Below are 19,770 nucleotides of genomic sequence, written 5' to 3'. Positions count from 1 at the left end.
TATATAAATGTTGTATACTTAAATGGGATATGTTGTTTATCGCGGACGTCACAGAACTTTACGTCAACCTTCACGTCCATGATTAAAACCAAATAGTTCCTGAATTTCAGCTGACTCGCAATTTTTTGGCGGCAGTATTTTCATTTCTATCATTAATTTATAAAGGTAGTTGAAGGTTAGTCGGTGACGATTTCCATTATTTAAATGTTATCACTTTATTGATAACATAACAACAACTGCTACTGTAAATTAAAAGCGACGTCTGATAATAAATAGATAAATTTAGCAATATTTTTTAAGATTATATTGGATTAAATTAGAAATACACTATGCTAGTATAACACTCAGTTTTACTATAAAACGTAACAAACTTGTATTAAAATATTTGAAGTACAAGTCTAAGTTTACTATAGAAGATAAATTATACTGTTCTTTTTCTTCTTAGTACTTACAAAGCTTGACCCCTTTCATTTGCGTTTGTTTATGAATTGTACACCTCGTATCACATGTTATGTATGTGCAGATTGTACAATTAACCTTGACAATTTTGACATGTATACAACTCGCGTGACTTTTACATTTTCTGAAACTTGAATTTCGAAAAACAAAACAAAAACACATGTTTTCCAGTTATTTCCCAAAATAAACCTAGTTTCGATTTGACGTTCGACACGTAAACCTAAAACGTGATGCCGAAAGGTAAGTCTGATTTAATAATAGTGTTCACCTTATCGAAAGTCATAAACATAACTGTTCTGAGTTCAGCATATGTCTTTTAAATTATTCTTAATCAGTTTTATCCTAAGCATGGTTAATTATAAAAATCGAACGACGATTTTCCTTTACAGTTTTATATCACCACACCGACCTTGTGTCGGCGTTCAACATATCAATGAGTGGACAGATCAACAAGTCTACAGATCCAAGACACGCGAGGTTTGGACCGGGGGTCTATCTGACTGAAATAAACTCCAACGCTTCCGTCAAAGAGGTACGTCAATATTATTTATATTATAAGGCACCAGTCAATTGTAACCACACCGTCCCCCCTCCACAAGGTCGGAGAGAATACCGGGGATAGCGGGGGAAATGGGCCGTGTTTTAACCTTCCAGATGGGCCCGCTTCGTGCCGATTTTAACCAGGATTGGCTGGACCGCAAGTCAAAGTCCACGCTATTGCCCGGACCTGATGGGGCCACAGGTGGGGGCGGGTAAAGGTGGACGGGGCTATTGATGTGGGGTGGGTGAGCTTCGATGGGGCGAGAGGTGGGGCGAGTTAAGGTGGACATGCCGATGTGTGGGGCTGTCGAACGTGGACAGGGCGAAGGGTGAGGCGGGTGAAGGATGGACAGTGCTGTTGATGGGGGCGGGTGAGGGTGAACTGGGGGATGGGTGGGGCGGTTGAATGTGGACAGGGTGATTGGAGGGGCAGATGAAGGTGGACGGGGCGTAAGATGGCGGGTTAAGGTGGACGGGTGGATGGGTGGTGGTGGGTGAACGTGAACTGTGAAATGAGTGGCGCGGGTGAATGTAGACGGGGCGACGGATGGGGCGGTTGAAAGTTGATGGGTCGATGGATCGAGGCGGGTTCAGGAGGACGGGGTGGTAAGTTGGGGCAGTGTAGATGGACATTGCGATGGGTGGAGCAGTGTGAATTGGGCGGTTGAAAGGTGACGAGGCGTTGGGTGTGCGGGTAATCATGAACGGGGCGTTCGGTGGGGGAGGGTGAAGGTAGACCAGGTGATTGGTTGGAGTGGGGGGAGATGAATGAGTCGATTGGTGGGGCGGGTGAACGTGGAAGGCGGGGCGATTGGTGGGGTGGGTGAAAGTTGATGGGGCGATAGGTAGGGGCTGGCTTAGGTGAACGGGCCGATAGGTTGGGGTTGTTTAGGATGACAGAATGATGGGCGAGGTCGTGTGAATTTAGCGGTTTAAGGGTGACGCGGTGATGGGTGGAGGCGGGTGAAGGTGGACGGGGGCATTGGGTGGGAGCGGGTGAAGATGACAGGGCGATAGGTTTGGGCAGCGTATGTAAACGGGATGATTGGTTGGGGCGGGTGAACGTAAACGGAGCAATTCGCTGGGGCGGGTGAAGATAGACGGGGAGATGGGTGGGGGCAGTGGAAGGTGGAAGGTACTATGGGTTAGGGCGGATGACGGGGCTATTGGTGCGACAGCTAAACGTATAAAGGGCGATGTGTGGGGCGGCTGTTTTATTGTTAAGTTCCCTCAAGTTAATGCATACTTGATAAGATTTACCTTTTGCGTTTTTTCTTGATTTAGGATTGTTGGGATAAGAGTGAGGTTTGTGCACTTAAACTGGTTTTAACCCCCAGTAAATTTACATTTTACTGACCAAGGCGGTACCTAACAATCCTTGATAAACATACCCAGTTCGTTATATATAGTATGAATGCACTGTGCTGTTTGTGGAGTTTTGTGATGTTCTTCCATGTTTCTTGTTTGTGTTTTGTTTTTATGTTCTATGTCATTTGCGTTTACCAAGAGGCAATAAATCGGGTTAATGTTTAAACTTTTTGCTGCTGAGCTTGTTTCTCTAGCTTTTCGCATAAATATTGGGACGGTTTAAGGTGAAGAGGCGATGAGTTGGTGCAGTGTAGGTGGACATTGCGAAGGGCAGGGCCGAGTAAATGTGATGGTTCAAGTGTGACGCGTCGATAAGTTGAGGCGGGTAAAGGTGGTGGGGGCGATAGGTGGCGGCTGGTGAAGGTGGAAAGAGCGATGGGTGTGGTGGGTGAGGTTCGACGGGGCGATTGTGTTGGAAAGTGATTGTGGTTGGCCTGATTGACGGGACCATGTGAAGTTTGCTGCTGAAGTGGGAAGGGGTGTTGGTTTTGGGCAGATGAAGGACGGGACGATTGTGGGGCCGAGTGAAAGTGTCGGTTGAGGATGGACGAAACGATTGGTTGGGATGGTGGGGGAGGGGGGGGTAAAGATCAACGGGGCAATGGTTGGGGGCGGCTGAAAATAAACCGCGCGATGTGCTTGGGCGGGTGAATATGGGTAGAGCGAAGGGTTGGGGCTAGTTGCGGTGGATGAGACGAATGGCCGGGCCCTGTGGAAGTGGTTGGAACGATTGGTTTCGACGAGTGGAGATGAGAGGCAATGGGTGGGGGCGGGTGAATGTGAACAAGGCGATATGTTCTGGCGGTTGAATTTGGACGGGCCGATTGGTTGGGACGGGTTAAGGTGGATGGGACGATGGGCGGGGCCGTGTGACGGGTGAAGGTGGACGAGACGATGAGCTAGGTCGGGTCAGGGTGGACGGGGCGATGGGTTGGGGCGGATGGAGATGGACCGGGCAATGGGTGGGGACGGGTGAAAGTGAACAAGGCGAAGTGTGTGGGAGGATTTATATGGACGGGGCGATGGGTTGTGCGAGTTAAGGCGGATTGGACGATAGGCAAGGCCGTGAGAAGGTAGCGGGTGAAGGTGGAGGAGGCGATGGGTAAGGGCGGGTGAGGGTGGACGGGGCGATTGGTTAGGGCGGGGAAGGTGGACGGGGCGTTTGATTTTGGTCGACTGAAGTAGAGGGGGCGATGGGTTGGAGAGGATGAATTTGGACGGGGCGATTGGAAGGGGCGGGTAAAGGTGGACGGGACGATGGTTGGGGAAGGTGAAGGTAGACGGGGTGATTGTTTGGACCGAGTGAAGGTGGCGTGTAAAGTGGGACTGGGCGATGGTTTGGCGCGGGTTACGGTGGATGGAGCTATGGGTTGGAACAGGTGAAGATGGACGGGGCCGTATAAAGGATGGGTCGGTGCGGGTGATGGTGGACGGTGCGATGAGTTGGGGCAGATGAAAGTGGACGGGGCGATGGCTTGGTGCGGTTGAAGGTGGACAGGGTGATGGATGGGGTATGGTGAAGGTTGACAGGTCGAAGGTTTGGGGTAGGTGAAGGTGGACGGACGATTTCATGGGACGGGTGAAGCTGGACGCTGTGACAGACCGGGGCGGATGAAGGTGGACAGAGCGATGGGTGGGGGCGGATGAATGTAGATGGGCGTGGGGGTGGGTTTGGATTGCCGGTAAAGGTGGACGGGTCGATAGGTTGGGATGGGTGAAGCTGGACGGGTGATGGGTTGGGCGGTCGTAGAAGGTTGGGGCGATTGGTTATGGAGGGTGAATGTGAACGGTTGATGGGATTATGGCCGTCGAAGGTGGACGGGGCGATGAGTTGGGACGGGTGAGAATGGACGGGTAATGGGTTTGTGCTGGTGAATGTGGACGGGCGATGTGTTATGGCGGTTAAAAGTGAACGGGGCGATGGGTTCGGCGGGTATATATGGGCGCGACGCTGGGTTTCGGCGGTTATTGGTTGACGGGACGATTGGTTTGGGCGGGTGAAGGAGGACGGGCCGATGGGCTATGGTCGGTAAAGGTGGATGGGGCGATGGGAGGAGGCGGGAGATTTGTACAAACCCAAGAACAATTGCTCAGGTTCTAGTTTAATAATTTACAGATTTTGATGAACAATTACGACGACGATGTTTCAAAAAAAAAGGATGAGGAAACTTATTGAAAGAAGAGGGGAGAAAACTGACGTTTGCATCGAGCTGAAACTAATCAGCAGCCTCTTTAAAGAAAAGGTGGAGAAGTGCGACACTACGCGAAATATCTTCTTGTAAAAGGGAGACTTGATCTTAGCTGACATGGATAAAGTCGTATTACACGTTCGAGATGATGAATAACTGCCTCAGTAGAAAAACAAATGTATAATAATCTTGAAACGATGATTTTAACTTGAAATTGTTTTCCCGTTAAGATTTTCTTAAAACGTGTATTATATATAGTCAATTTTCAGAGAATTTATTTTGCTTTCCCATGATTTTGGCTAGATTTTTAATCTTCTTAACTTGTGACTCAGCACACGCAAATATGTACTGAAAAATATATCAGAAAAATAAATGTATATAATTGTGGTTTTAGTTAGATGCATATCAACTTTCACATAGTTGTATAAATCGGTGTGAAGCATCAGTGGCAGTGACATTATATAAATGTTTGTATTATTGATGAATCGATTATCGAACTCAGTCGATAACTCGTGACTGACAATGTTATGTCGGCGTCATTCGATATTGGTTGTCTAATTTAAATTCGGTAATATTACTTGCGGTAAATACGTTTTATTGTGTAATGTGATTCAAGTCTAGTAAATGTTAAAAATCCGGGGAATCATTGTTGAGATTATTAAACAAGGGAGGTCACTCTCATACACTATGTCGATGAATGTAAACACGTTTACTCTAATCATTACAAATACTCTCTGTATACAAAATGTGTTGAATTGTTCATAATTCATAGAACCTTCTGTATTTAACATTTAATTGGTCATGATGATACTTTGTTTAACGAATGTTTTCCGAAATGATATTACGTACTTTCGATCATTGTCCGTTAGTAAATCGAAATGCTTGGTCCGATTTGATTCTATTATCGATAGCATATTATATGGATAATAGAGTCCGATTTTCAAACACTAGTTTATATACAATTATATTTTATATACAAAACAAGTGTTCACCACAAATGTCCGATAATGTCACCTATGGTTTGTAAGCTGCAATTAGAATGATAATCGAATGCATTTGTAGTCGCAATTAACATTGCAAGCACTCTTATTCCCAAATAAGAAGTACCACAAATAATGCAATTGTTAGAAATTATCGAAAAGAGTGAATAAATATCAAAAACAATGGTTCTTATGCAGGTTACCGTGTTTAATTTAAAAAAACAACTATGAAATTACGGTTTTTCTTCCTTACAAATAATGTACTTTCAAATCGCCCGCCATCTTCCGTTCGTATTCGGAAAATGCTAATTTGCATAATTTATGCCAACCGGAAGTCATAAAGCGAAACGACAACTCTCACGAAAGTAAAACGCAAAAAGACAGAAAATGGACAGATCGTCAGGATCGTCGGTAAATATTTGTTTTTGAATGTTTGTATTGTATTTTTGTAGTTAATATAAAGAATAATTAGTTTGAGCTTTCATTTTTAACTATAAACGTTGATTTTCGTGAATATTCGTGAGCGTCTAAGTGAATAGTATTCGGAAGCGTCCGAAAGCGTCACCAGTTTAATCTTTGTTATCTTGCGGTTTGTCAATAAAGCAGCATGTTTATATGCAAAACTTGAAATTAACTTCTCACACATTATTACTGATTTTTTTGATTTGTTCTGATTTTATTTTGTAAAGGCCTCAAAACAGAATGTGTTAGATTTGGGACCAATAACAAAGGCATTTTTTATTCTACTCCCAATTCCATGTAATGTTTAACTTGCAATTCAACATTGTAAGCAGAATGAAAATTAAGTTTAGTTTGTTGTTGAATATTTTAGAGAAAAATTATCCGATACCCTTATTTAACTGGATCAGCACCCATTTGAAAAAAATGATTTGTTAATGTACCAGGCAATGTCTTTTGCTATGGATGACTTCTTTACTCAAACACATTACAAAAATGATTATTTTAAATATCTTGCAGTCCCCAGTTCCTTCAAGTGAATCATCTACACAAAGCCGTTCACGAAAGAGGCATCTTGAAGAGCCCTGCGCGGGACCATCTAAGAAAAGGAAAAGTATGACCCATAAATATCAGTAAAATTCCTCAAATGTTATTCATACAAAAACTGTGCATGGTTTCAGTATAATTTATTAGAAAATTTAAACAATGACTGCAAGAGATGGTTGCGATAACTATGAAAGTGAACCTGAGACTGGGCGGAGCTAGGTGTGTTCACTAGGTTTCAAACCAATAATGACTGGAACACAAAAACACTCAATGTCAACATGTCAACAGCATCCTGCCAGTGCCATTTAGTATCATTGTATCAAAAGTTAGCCAGGTTTAATAAAAACAAGGTTAAATGGTTTAAGCTACAAAACTGGTTTCAAAGATCTTAATATCCTCATATATTCTGTAAACTTATTAAAATATGCATGCTACTTTCAAAGATAAATTGAAACCCTTATTAAAAGGAAACTGCTGACCAAATTGAATTAGTGATGATAATAAACTGATATGCAACCTTCTCGTTATTTCCATTTCAGAGCCCCAAGCCCCAGTGCCAAAAGGAAAAGGTACCAGCCGAGGGAAGGGGAAAGGAAAGGGGAAAGCCCCTGCTGCCTCGGCCAGGCGAAGAAAGAATGATGATGAAGAGTTTGAGGAAGAGCAGGTTCTTTTGAAAAAACAGCAGGAAACCATGAGGGTATGTCATAAATATTCTTGACTAGTGATGTTAAAACTGTTTGAGATAACAACAGTAAGTTGAATCTGGTCAATGTTATTCTATAATGAGAAAATTCAAAATCAATGTAGAGTAATAGTGAAAAAGGGTGTCCCCTTTAATTGTATACATGACCTAATTACAGGCTGAGGTTGGTCGACTGACCAAGCGGCAAATGGCAGATATTCTCTGCCAAGCCATCAATTTTGACCCCCGCCTCATGATGCAGCCAGCCGCCCGCCAGCCAGGAGGATACCACCCTCAACCAGGTGATGCTGTTCCAAATTGGTGCATTTGCGGGAGGTGTCGAGAAATGCCCACACAATCTGAAAGGCGGTGCTGCGGAAAGGCCAAGTGCCTTTCTCTTTACCCAGTAAGTGTTTCCTGTCATTGGTTGCAATAGTATTTTTCTCACGATCAAGTCTACTTCATATTTAAATAGCAAATCCAGTAAAAGAATATGGTCTTTTAATGCCTTATTAGTCATTTTATTGTTTTTGTATTTCATGTTTAGTATGTGTACCAATAAAAAAGAAATATATTTTCCATAGGACTTTGACCTTCTTATCCTACATGAGAGAGTCCTTGCCCTGGCTCGCATCTTCCGGAGGGACCTGCTTGTGTTTGAAGATGACGTTGACCTTATGAGGGCAAACAGACACCAGGCTTACCGCCAATTCACACTTTGGAGTTATGGAAGGCTTGGGGCTGGGGACAGGAGGGTGATTCCTTCATGCTGTGTCTGGCGAATCAGGGACAAGTTTCCTGATCCGTTTGGCCAGTACAAGGGATATATTCGCAGTCGCCTCGGCTAGAGTTATGGAAACAGCTTGCTGCTTTTTTTTTGCTTATTTGTGTGAAAAGCCATTTATAATTCCATAAATCTAAAATTGAACCTGTAGTCTTTCTATAACATCCTATGGTAACAATATTAATTTCTTTACTTTTGAATATCTTTCTGTTGAAAATGAATCTTATATTTGTCTGAGACCATGCTGGAAATAATAAAGTTGTTTTGTATTAAAAGGCTCATCAATTATCAGCAAAGTCACAACATCACAAGTCAGGTTAAAGGTTTATTGTTCAAACAAACAAACTACTATTTCAAAAAATAATCATGCATACCATCTTATATCAGCTCTTCATAATTATTGCTAATTTTTTTCAGATCTGCTCTGTGACACTTTGCATAATGCCATTATGTTATGTTGACTTTGCCTTCAATCATTAAAGCTGCACTCTCACAGACTGAACTTTTTCACAACTTTTTTTTACTTTTTGTCTTGGAACGAGGCAATTTTTGCTATATAAGGCTGTAAAGAATTTTTTTTTCGCAAATTCTATATTCGGTTAAAAAAAGATGTTTAATGCATTTTTTCTTTCTTAGTAACGGGTTAGCCATTAAACATTAATTTTCGAGGGGAAATACGAATCTGTGGTCTGATCTTTTGGCAGCAATCTTTTATCATTGGTTTGCAGATATTTGTGCCAAAAATCGCTCTTTCAAAGACAAAAAAAATAGTTGTAAAATTGGTATATCTTTGAAAGTGCAGCTTTAATTTCACTTTCAATATCTTTGAATAACTGTTATTGATATTATTTTGTCTGACTTTGAGATTCCCATGTGCCATGTACATACACTTTCTTTTCACTTTTTTTATTACACATTACAACCGACTTGTTGTATTGCACCAGCATGACCCTAAAGGTACTTGCTCATGTTTTATACCAAACATTAGTTTTCTCTGTTATGGGTTTAGAAAATTGTTTTATCATATTTTTTCTCTATAGTATTGAAATTGCAAAAAAATATCTTCAAAGTATAAAAAAGTCTTTTGTTTGAAATAAGGTGCAAACCCACGCCAATCAAGTCTGAAAAACCGATGCCTTAACCACAAGGCCACAAGGAAATAACCAAAGAAGTTGATATTTTGACATCCTAACACTGAATTGATAATGTCAATAAACCAATCACACAACAACAAAGCTGTAATAAAGGAACAAAATGAACTGATTTTGATGACACTTTATTTCTTCATACTAAAAAAGTGCATTTTTGCAAAAACATGAGCGAGTACCTTTAATCATTGTACATAAGATTTTCCATTAACCGCATGTAACTGATTGAAGTATTTTATGTACAGTGTATAAAGTAAATCAAACTTGTTTTAAATTGCCTCTACAAATGTTCAGTTAAGTGTTGTGTTTTTTTTATTCTTGAACAAGATTATTTGTTTCAGTTAACTTTGGAAATCTCTCTTTTGTAAAGATATTTACATTTTTTTGAAGTATAGTATAATCTTGTATAGAAAATAAAATATTTCAACTACATTTTGCCTTTCAAATTGTTTTTCAGTGGATCAATGGAGTATTAAAATGCTTTTATCTAGGAGCATTTAGATTTTTCCTGACAATAATTTATTGACCAAATATATAGTGTCTCAACTTTCAGCTTATCAGTGGATTTCGGGTCATATTTATCACAGTGAGCAATAAGGAGCCATTACTTTAGGTGTTTGGCAATATGCCAAACAGAAAATGTCTTTTTAAAATCTCAGTTCAAATGAAAGAACTTCACACCCTGGATCATGACACCAAATGACATGTCATTTTAACTAGAAGAATGACTTATTGTTGATTTATGACAATGACTTATTTGATTTGGATGACAAAAGTCACTGCACCTTGCATAAATGAGAACAAATTTTGGACATGACTAAACTAAATAAATAAAAGCTAACAAACATGTCTTGGAAGCAATGAATGAAGGAATCAGGTTTCCCTGAAATAACTATAACTGTCTGCAGAAGGTCGGGTTATCAATAAATAATATAATTTCTTTGGCCAAGTGCAGCTTAGAAATTCTATGGTATCAGTTTTACAGTTGGTAGTATTAATTAAAACTAGTAAAACAAGAGATGTTTGTCAAACATTGTGCCCCCCCTCCCCCCCCCAAGCGCCATTATGTCATGATTATATTTGGGCAATTTAATAAAATATGCATGGACCTCAAAATCAAGTTTTAGGGCCATGGGTGCAGGCAGTGTCAAGTTATTACACAGACAAGCTTTTTGCATTAAAGCTCACTGTGACCTTGACCTTATGACCCCTTAAATTAAAAGGGGTCATCTACAGGTCAGACCCAATCCCCTAGTCATTTCGATGATCATAGGTCTACGCTTTGTTGAGATATCACTGGGAGAAGCTTTCTTACCTTTTTCAAGTGAAAGGTCACTGTGACCTTGACCTTTGACCCAATGAAACCCAACATGAACAGGGGTCATCAACTGGTCAGGCCCTACCTTCCGGTCAAGTTGTCCAGGAATTGTCAAGTTTGCTTTCAAGGTCACTGTGACCTTGACCTTTGACTTGATGACCCCAAAGTCAATAGGGGCCATCTACTGATCACACCCAACCTACAAGTTTTAGGGCCATGTGTGCAGAAATTATCACTGTGACCTTGACCTTTGACCTGATGATCCCTAAAAGCATTAGGGGTCATCTACTGGTCAGGCCCAGCTTCAATGTCAAGTTTGATGACCATAGGTCTAGCCATTGGTGATTATTCACTCGGACAAGCTTTAATATCCTTTTACCATTATCTTCAGGTCAAGTTTGGTGACCATCCTTCAAGGAATTGTCAAGTCATCACTCGGACAAGCTTTGGTCTGACATGGACGGACTGACATGTGCAAAGCAATATACCCCTGTTCGTCGAAGGGGGGGGGGGGCATAATAACACAATTTCTTACAAGTAGTCATAGCTAAATGATATCTATAGGAGAACAGCTTTATCTGACTTTATTTCACACAATATAAAAATGAGATCAAAAAGCAATAACTATAATTGTCTCTTAGTAAAAACTAAATTCAGGTTCAGATTCTGTCCGCACGATTATCTATGTCTACACTTCCTGCCCTTTTCGTCATTGCCTCAAAACATCATATGTTCATTGTCTTCACTTAAAGCGTGACTTCTGCTCTAGAACGATCTCCTTTGTGGCCTTAGGAGATAATGGGGCCAGATTCTTTGAAATCCGCCTGGGGTCCCCCTCCTCCAGCACCCTTTTCTGGCTCATCCCAACCCGGTCATCCAGTCTCAGCCTCAAAGCCCTTTTCAGCATTGTCCTTATATATTGGTATTTTTTTTGTTCTTTAACTGGATACACTGACCATCGACCGCTTTTTTTGTTAAATACCCGTCTCAATCTGCAAAGTTAGTCATAACAAAACCAGAATGATACAGGGGCCAAATGGATAGCATGCAAGGCAGTGGGAGTAAAATGCTTGTAAGAATAATGATTGAAGTGTCAGTTCACAAACGCATTCAAAAAAATGATTAGCATGTTAAATTGTGTAAGTGAACTTTTGCTATGAAAGCAAATTTACTCTGGTTCACTCCATCAAATATTAAAGCTGTGATATTTGATTTTGATAAAAAGGCATGTTTATTCCATATTGGTTTTGATCAATGAGAAAAAACATTACATTTGTTAAAATCTTACATTCTGCATGACTCTGAATTTTATGCAAAATCTAATGGCATACCTCATTGATCCATTTTTGTTGAATTGTACTGAGCGATCCTGATGCAGGTTATGATCCAGTGCAGCTAACAAATTTCTCATTCGGTACACAGGTGGTGTGTAGGCGAAGCGCTTTGCACAATACATCAAAAGATGTTGGTGAAAGCCTTCCAGTTCTGCAGTGCTTCTGGAAAATCAGATACCATATTTATATACAATTGTTCAACCATATATATACAACAATGTGGCTTTTATGTCTGAACTATGTGAACAGTTCTGGGTCATGCCACAGATGCTACATGGAAAGTGTATAATTATAGAGGTTGCCCAGTTGTTTCAGAGGCTATGTCGGTTAAAATGAAAAGATTTAAATTGTATGGTCATTGGCCATTGGATCTAATCATAAGGTAATGAAAATGAAGTGAACTTTTGTTACCTGAACTTCAGATAGTAGGCAACTTTCTTTAGTAGACGTTTGTCCATCACCACAGAAGAAAGGTCCTTCAGAACTGCAGCATTTTTGATCCTGTGCAGCCAGTGGACCGTGGTGGCATTCATTACAGCCATCATCCCCATAAGATATGAGCCATTCGTGCTCATCTGTGACATGGTGTAGCACACTCACCCATATTCCCTGAATACATAGAAAACAAAAGCTTAACATTCTGAAAAATACTATGAATTTCAATTCCACCAAGATACATGAGTTTTTCTGCAACACAACTTTTTCTTTGACCTTTTTATCTATGATTAATTTCATTCATTTGCCATCATTATTTTTTTCTCAGTATCCAAACACAAATAAAGTACATGTAACACATCAAGAAAGAACTGCACAAATTACCATGCGGTAACGGCCAGCACATTCAGGAGCCTGATGTGCAAAATTCACCATGATATTTTGATCAAATAATCTGAGGACCCACCTTATCTCCCAGTGCTAATAAAAGTGGGTAAGCTGTCAGTTGCTTGCAGCAAAACTAAGGAATGCACTGGTAATGGAGCCCAGGTAGATCCGTTTTAGACTGACAATGCATTAAAATGAACAAAGCTGTCAATAAGGCTTGTGACCCGACAACACCAAATTATCTTGTGCATGTATCTCTCTTTACAGTGATCACAGAGGAAAAACATTTTAAGCAGACTCTACCTTAAACTGGGCCTCAGTTTCCGCAACCTTGCATGCATACCAGAAATGGTTCACTATGTCTTTGATCCAATCTCTCAGGATGCGGTTGTCCTTCTTCAGAGAGAGCTGAAAGGAAAATATTATAAGATAATAATGTTATCAATACATAACAATTGAAATTCACACTTAGTTATATGAGTCAATAAATGCATGTATATATTGAGCAAACTTATATTGTATTTACCTTCGTCAGCTTTTTGCCTAAATTTTTGGCCACATGCCAAATATCATGCGAGTGGAAAATACCCTTCTGCTCTTTGTAATCTGTACGGTACCTGAAAATGTCATATAATCAATAAAGTTATAGAAATAGCATCAAGTTAGAACATACATTACTTTAAAGGTTAAACTTGACATTAAATGAACTTCAAGTACACTGCCAGTTCACTCAAGATGCATAAACACTTGGACTCTAACATATAAGCAGCGAACCGCTAGATAATGCTATATAAATCATTTAGAGCTTTGTTAAGACGCCTTAAATACAATTTTTAATTTCTTACTCATCATGGCAGTGATTCCCAAATGTCCATCAGTCACCAACTCCTTTACACAAACATCTTTGTCCAGCAGCTCTTCAAGGCAGGCTTTCAGTGCTTTTTTCTCCATGGCAGCAGATTTCCTATCAGTTTCACGTTTGTCTATGGTCTTCAAGGTTAGAATTTTCTTGGAATCATTCTCATCAAGGTGTAGGAGCAGTACTGGGCACAATGGCCTGGGCTGTCATTACGTCCATCTCCTGAAAAGGCAGAATACAGATGGACATTATGTGTGTGTCCTTATTACTTTTTTGCCACATGTCTAAATTAATAAGCAACATACCCTTTAACTGTAAAATTGAAAGTTAAGTGATATGCATTTTTTACTCAAATCCTTGTGTTTTAATCATGTTTAACAAATTTCCCAAAAAGTAGGGTAATACAATCTAAATGGTTTGTTTCACTGGCCCAAATAAAGGATTGACTGTTGTAAGTGTCTCAGATATAGACTGTTTCTGTCTGATTTATATGCATAAATCAAGATAAAACATTTGTGCACAGATTTATTAGATATTCATGGCAATTTTAATAGTGTTTATAAAAACATTGAAGCTAAAAATCAAATTGAAACAGACAGCCAAAAAAAACATAGAGTGACATAAAAAGACATAAATTGTATTGTATAGTTACCAAGAACTATGACATCTTGGCCATGAAATGACTGTATTAGATCCTGTTGATGTTCTTGCCAGTAACTGTCAACTGTTGGTACCAAGTAAGCTCCCTGAACACGGAAGAACTGTTGTTCTGAAGGAAACTTTAACTTTAGCATATCAGCCCAAAGCTTCAGTTTGCTGAAGTTGTTCCCTGACAAAACTGTAGTGGCAGATATCAGGAAGTCGCCACTGTGCACTCTGCGATTCAGAAGGGGCTGGGAACACCATCGGCCATTGCTGTGACCCTCTTTACAAACCTGGTTGTTGAAAAAATGAACAAAACTAAGCTTACATTCAGTTTTGTTGATCAGTGACAACATTTGAGGCTAAAGTGTATCAGGGCATACACAGAACTAAGCAAAATCGAACAATTTAAAATCATGAACATGTAAAAAATCTTGATTATGTTCATGTTATTCTCGAGTGAAATCTTATAAACATGAAGGGTGTGACATGAGCCTTTTACTATGTATCTTTTAAAGCTGCGCTCTCACAGATTGAACCCTTTGTTAAAAAAAATATTTTGTTGTGGAACAAGCAAATTTATGCAGAAAAGGCATGGGAACCAGTGATATAAGACTGCTGACAAAAAAAATCAAAGCACAACTTTTCATTCTTAAGTTTAAAAAATCTGTGATCTGATGTTATGTCAGCAATCTTATATCAGTGGTTTACAGATATTTACACAAAGATTGGCTCATTCAAAGGCAAAAAATGTTGTCAAAATGGTAAATCTGTGAGAGTGCAGCTTTAAAATACAAATTGGAAATTATAAACAAGAGCTGTCACAGAGACAGCGCGTTCGACTATTCTACCCGTTCGACTATTCTACCGCTTTTCAGTGTAAGGATTGAAAAGTTTTGGCGAAACATGCATGGGTCACTGTTAGATTAGATTTCAATGCAATACATGATGTGCGGAGATATTTAACTTAAATGTGGTTACATGAAAAATTTTAACTAGAATTTTTAAGTGTAATAATAAAGGGCCATTATTTGCAAAACACAGTTATCTAACTTGATTATTCAATTAGGTTGGGTGGTTGAATACCATTGTATAAATTCTCAATACAATACATCAAGTAGTTGCTGAGATATTATCATATGTGTGCTAACATGCAAGACCTTAACCAGAATTTCTAAGTCGCATAATAAAGGGGCAAAAATTATATAATAAAAAAGATAGTTATCTTACTTGATTAAAAAAGAAGGTTAATGGTTGGGAGCCTGTGTGTAAAGTTACAATGCAACACATGATGTATTTGCTGAAGCATTGACTTAAAAGTGGTTTCATGCAAAACCTAAACCAGAATTTCTAAGTCAAATAATAAAGGCATATTATTGGCATTAAATGCAAAGTAGAGTTATAAAACTTGGTTAATTAATTAGGTTGGATGGTTGAGTACCATTGTATAAAGTCTCAATGCAATACCTTAAGTAGTTGCTGAGATATTAACCTATGTGTGCTTGCACGCAAAACCTTAACCAAGGGGTGACGCCGACGCTTGGGTGAGTAGTATAGCTCTCCTTATTTTTCGAATAGTCGAGCTAAAAATGACATGTTTTGCCATGTGTTGACATGCTGTGTAAACTTACCCATTCAAGATAGACAGCTGATCCCTTGTAGGTGTCTTTAATCTCCACCTCATGAGATTTACAGGTTCTGCATGCTGGCACTGCTCTGCTGGCTAGAATCTTCAGCTGGTCCATGAAAACGAGCAAAGTATCATCTTCACATAAAACACCAATGTCACCATCTGATTTTATGTGATTAACTCCATCAACCAAATCAGTCAGATCTTCTTCATCGCTGTCTTCAACCATCTCCACAATATCCCTATCAAGCTCAATTTCTTCATACGAGACATCTGGACAATCCTTCAAATAAGGAGGGCTGAAACAAAAATATAAAAACATAAAATGCATAAAAAGATTGCTTATTTGAGAAGGAAAGGACTAATAAAAGTATAATCTCAAACTGTACAGGCTGAGGGGTTAAGAGGGGTATGGTCAGTACTTTACACCTTACTTTGATCAGTTGTACCAAGATTTACTTACTTGGATAACATTTGCAACAGACCAACCAGTCACCCATATGATGACTACCAATCCCCCTTAGTTACAATACTATTTGTTGACATTACTTGCTTTTACATATTCTAGCATGTTGTTCTTATTCTATTTGCAGATGAATCATTTCTGTATTTCATAATAAAAAATGAACTGTCTATATGAAAACTTACAGAACTGCAGTCATAGCAAAGCTGGGTTCATAGTCAGGATCATCTGTCAAGCTCTCATCGGTATCCGAGAATGTGCAGTCGAGGGTTATGCTTTAGAAAGAAAAATAACAAATTGATTTTACATTAAAGAAAAAGCATTCATAGGAACAAATAGATACACTGTTCATTTGTAAACAGTTCTATTAATCTAATCAGTTGTTTACCAGTATATCACAAATAATATCCTTATTTCAATTTGTTTATCAATACTTGTGAATGATACAAAGATGGCATTAGGGCATGAAACAAAACACAACCAAAACTCCCTTTTTGAAGTTGGCATCAGTACCTACTATTAATCAAAATTTCTTTTGGGTAGAAAAAGTGTTTTAACCACTTCTATTACCCAAGTAACTAAATCTGGTGGAGTCTGAAACAGTGAAGACCCTTATTTGAGAAGCAGACAAATCAATCACATTAATCTACTCTATTTCAATTACAAAGGTAAACTCACTCTAAAGGGTTGACAAATGATGAAGATTGCAACTTCTGTTTTGATGGTCTCTTCTCTGGTGAATGCCTGTAAAACATTAACATTGCATGGTTTATCAAATGTAATAGATATGTTGTCTATTATATGTAATGAAAGAATACAACATTGCAGTACATAGGCTCATGATTTTTTATAATGCACAATGTAACACTGCACAAATTGCAATGTGCATATACACCGGTGTTCAAACACACTTCTCCTTGCTCTGTCAGTAGACTTTTATTCTAGTATTCAGTAAGAAAAACTTAGTAAGACAGTCTATTCACCTCTATACATTATTTACAAATACCTGGTTACTAATTATGTTACCATTTAAAGGTACCATAAGGAATTATAGAGTATTATAAGGCAGGGCCTATTGACTGATAGAACTGATTATTTAGGAAAATATCCTTACTGTGTTGAACTTTCATCAGAAGATTTCAGGACTTCAATTCCAGACATGATCTCGCTGAAACAAAATCATAAAATTAATTTTTGAAAATAAAAATGATTTGTTTGCTTACAATACAGCCTTACTGTATACATACAAATTCTTTGATCCACGTAAGAAAATAATAAATAACTTCTTCAGGTTTCTTAAAACTTTAATAATAAAAGTCAAGTTGTTTCTTGACTATGGAATATGTGTAACCAATTGTAAAGGACTAAACTTTAGGTTACAGTTACCTGTCAGTCTCTGGTGCAGAAACCTCTGATACAGATGGTGTTTTCTGACTGTGTTGTGGTATGTATCCTTGACATGGGGTTGAGGTCATATGTGTCATGTGCATGACTCTAGTCTCTGGTTTGTCCTTGTGATGCAAATAACTGTGCAAAAGAAAAACCCTTTTTTACTCAAAACATCATAAATATGACACAATGCAATAGCATTTTCAAGAATAAAGCTTCCAGATATTATGTGTTAGGGTGAATGGGGGGGGGGGGCTATAATTTATTAAGCCCAATCAAACTGCAATATGGATTTAGTGAATGCTGAAGACTGGGTTATAACATATACATGTACATTCTGTTTTAAATCATGAACAATAATTTGTGTGATCTACATCAAATAGACATTCTACTAAACAATACTGAAGAACAAGTACATGAACATAATTGACACTAATGTTTTAAGATATGGAAACTGATGAAATGTGCAAGTGGCCAAAGCAATATTGCATCTTGATTAAAATTTGTTGACCTTCACCAGGTGTTCATAATCATGTGTACTGTGCTGTCAGTCCCTCAGTGTCAGTCTGTTAACCCATCCATATCCAATACATATTGATTATTATCATGACTATGTGACTTGATTTATTCTCAAATAATCATCATGCTTACAATCTGAATATCAGCACAAAATACTGCACACACGTTGGAGCCTGTTTAAGGCAGAAGAGCAATGCAAAATATCCGGTAGTACATTATCCGAATTGGGAACAAGTATTTATCAACGAATTATTACGATAAATTTTGCAGCTAGTTTTTCCTATCAAAGTGTCACATATGGCAATAAATCCAGGTATTCAAATACAAATAAAAAATGCTTACATTGAACAAATGAATAATTAAATTCATCGTAGTTAAATCAAAACAAAAAGGAAAGTAGAAAAGTACCTGTCAATCAAAAATGTTGCCAACTCTCGGTCGCTTTTCAATCCGTTCTCGACTTTAATCCTCTCCCATCTTTCAGTCTCACTTCCAATATATATTCTTGACTTAGATGCCTCTAAATTTCTGGTGGCCATCCTCCTTTTTCTCTCAGATTCGGCCACAGGCGCAAGTCACAAAATAAAAAAATCGGCCTATATATATGTTTATTATCTTATTATAGTATATAGCCCATATAGAACATTAAAAAAAGTTTGTGTCAAGTACCTGTGGATTCGGCCAGTTTAGGTCTTCCGCGTTTCTTTGTTGTTGCCTCCATTTTGAATTTTCCGCTACCTCATTAGTATGCAAGATATTCCCGATATCAACCGAACGAATTTTACGGAGTCGATCGTTGATCTCCGTAAATCTTTTTTCATTTACCAATCATTTAATATTTTAGCGATTTCAGCTATCAAATACACGGTTATAGATTTGTTATCAGAAAGTGATATTTTCCACAAGTGCATTATTTAGTGAAAACTTACAGGATTATCACTCAAATTTTATTTTTGTAATATTGACTTTTAATAAGAGTGCATCTTTTATAAACACACATTCAAACGTTTACATTATTGATTTATTCGGGATTGTTGGGATAAGATTGAGGTTGTGCACGCAAACTGGTTTAAAACCCGAGTAAATTTACATTTTACTGACCGTTCCAAGGCGGTACCTAATAATCCTTGTTTAACATACCTAGTTTTAAGCTCACCTTAGCCGTAGACTGAGGGTGAGCTATTAAGATCGATGATTGTCCGTCGTCCGTCGTCTGTCGTCCGTCCACACTTAGTTTGTTATCACTCTAGGGATTACATTTTTGCCAAAATTGTCACGCAACTTGGTCAGGATGTTTGTCCCAGTAATTACTCTGACGAGTTCTAATGTGGGTCATCTGGTTGTCAGAAAGATTAATTTAACAATTTGTAGCCCAAAATCGAATATGGGTCATCTGGGGTCAAAAACTAGGTCACATGGCCCAAATATGGAAATACCTTGTTAACAATCTCGAGGTAACATTTTCAGCCCAAATATCCTGGAAATTTGTCAGAAAGGTTGTTTTGATGATTTCTAGCGCAAGTTCGAATATGGGTTCTCTTGGGTCAAAAACTAGGTCACAGAGCCCAATTATGGTAAATCATTGTAAACACTCTAGAAGTTACATTGTCAGCCCAAATATCCTGGAAATTTGTTAAAA

At 38.7% G+C, this 19,770-nt stretch overlaps 1 protein-coding gene and 1 pseudogene across 2 annotated transcripts; one reads left to right on the top strand and one right to left on the bottom strand.

Moving 5' to 3' along the window:
- Positions 1–629: 629 nt before the first annotated feature.
- LOC128243626 (P2X purinoceptor 7-like) lies at positions 630–10,209 on the top strand. Of its 2 annotated transcripts, none has more exons than XM_052961504.1 (6): positions 630–699; positions 849–991; positions 6,515–6,608; positions 7,081–7,238; positions 7,402–7,629; positions 7,808–10,209. In XM_052961504.1, exons 1-6 carry the CDS (start codon positions 690–692, stop codon positions 8,069–8,071), a joined length of 897 nt encoding a protein of 298 aa, XP_052817464.1. In that variant the 5' UTR covers positions 630–689; the 3' UTR covers positions 8,072–10,209. The 2 variants fall into 2 exon arrangements, with proteins under 2 accessions (XP_052817464.1, XP_052817465.1); XM_052961505.1 differs by lacking the exon at positions 630–699 and adding an exon at positions 4,484–5,947 and having other exon boundaries at positions 854–991.
- An 831-nt stretch (positions 10,210–11,040) lies between these two features.
- On the bottom strand, positions 11,041–19,158 carry LOC128243640 (uncharacterized; annotated as a pseudogene).
- Between the last annotated feature and the right edge of the window lie 612 nt (positions 19,159–19,770).

Source organism: Mya arenaria, chromosome 8 (genome assembly GCF_026914265.1).
Source record: "Mya arenaria isolate MELC-2E11 chromosome 8, ASM2691426v1".
In the NCBI taxonomy this organism is placed as follows: Eukaryota; Metazoa; Mollusca; class Bivalvia; order Myida; family Myidae; genus Mya; species Mya arenaria.
Note: the sequence above shows the minus strand (reverse complement) of the source record. Positions and strands in the feature narration are given on the sequence as shown.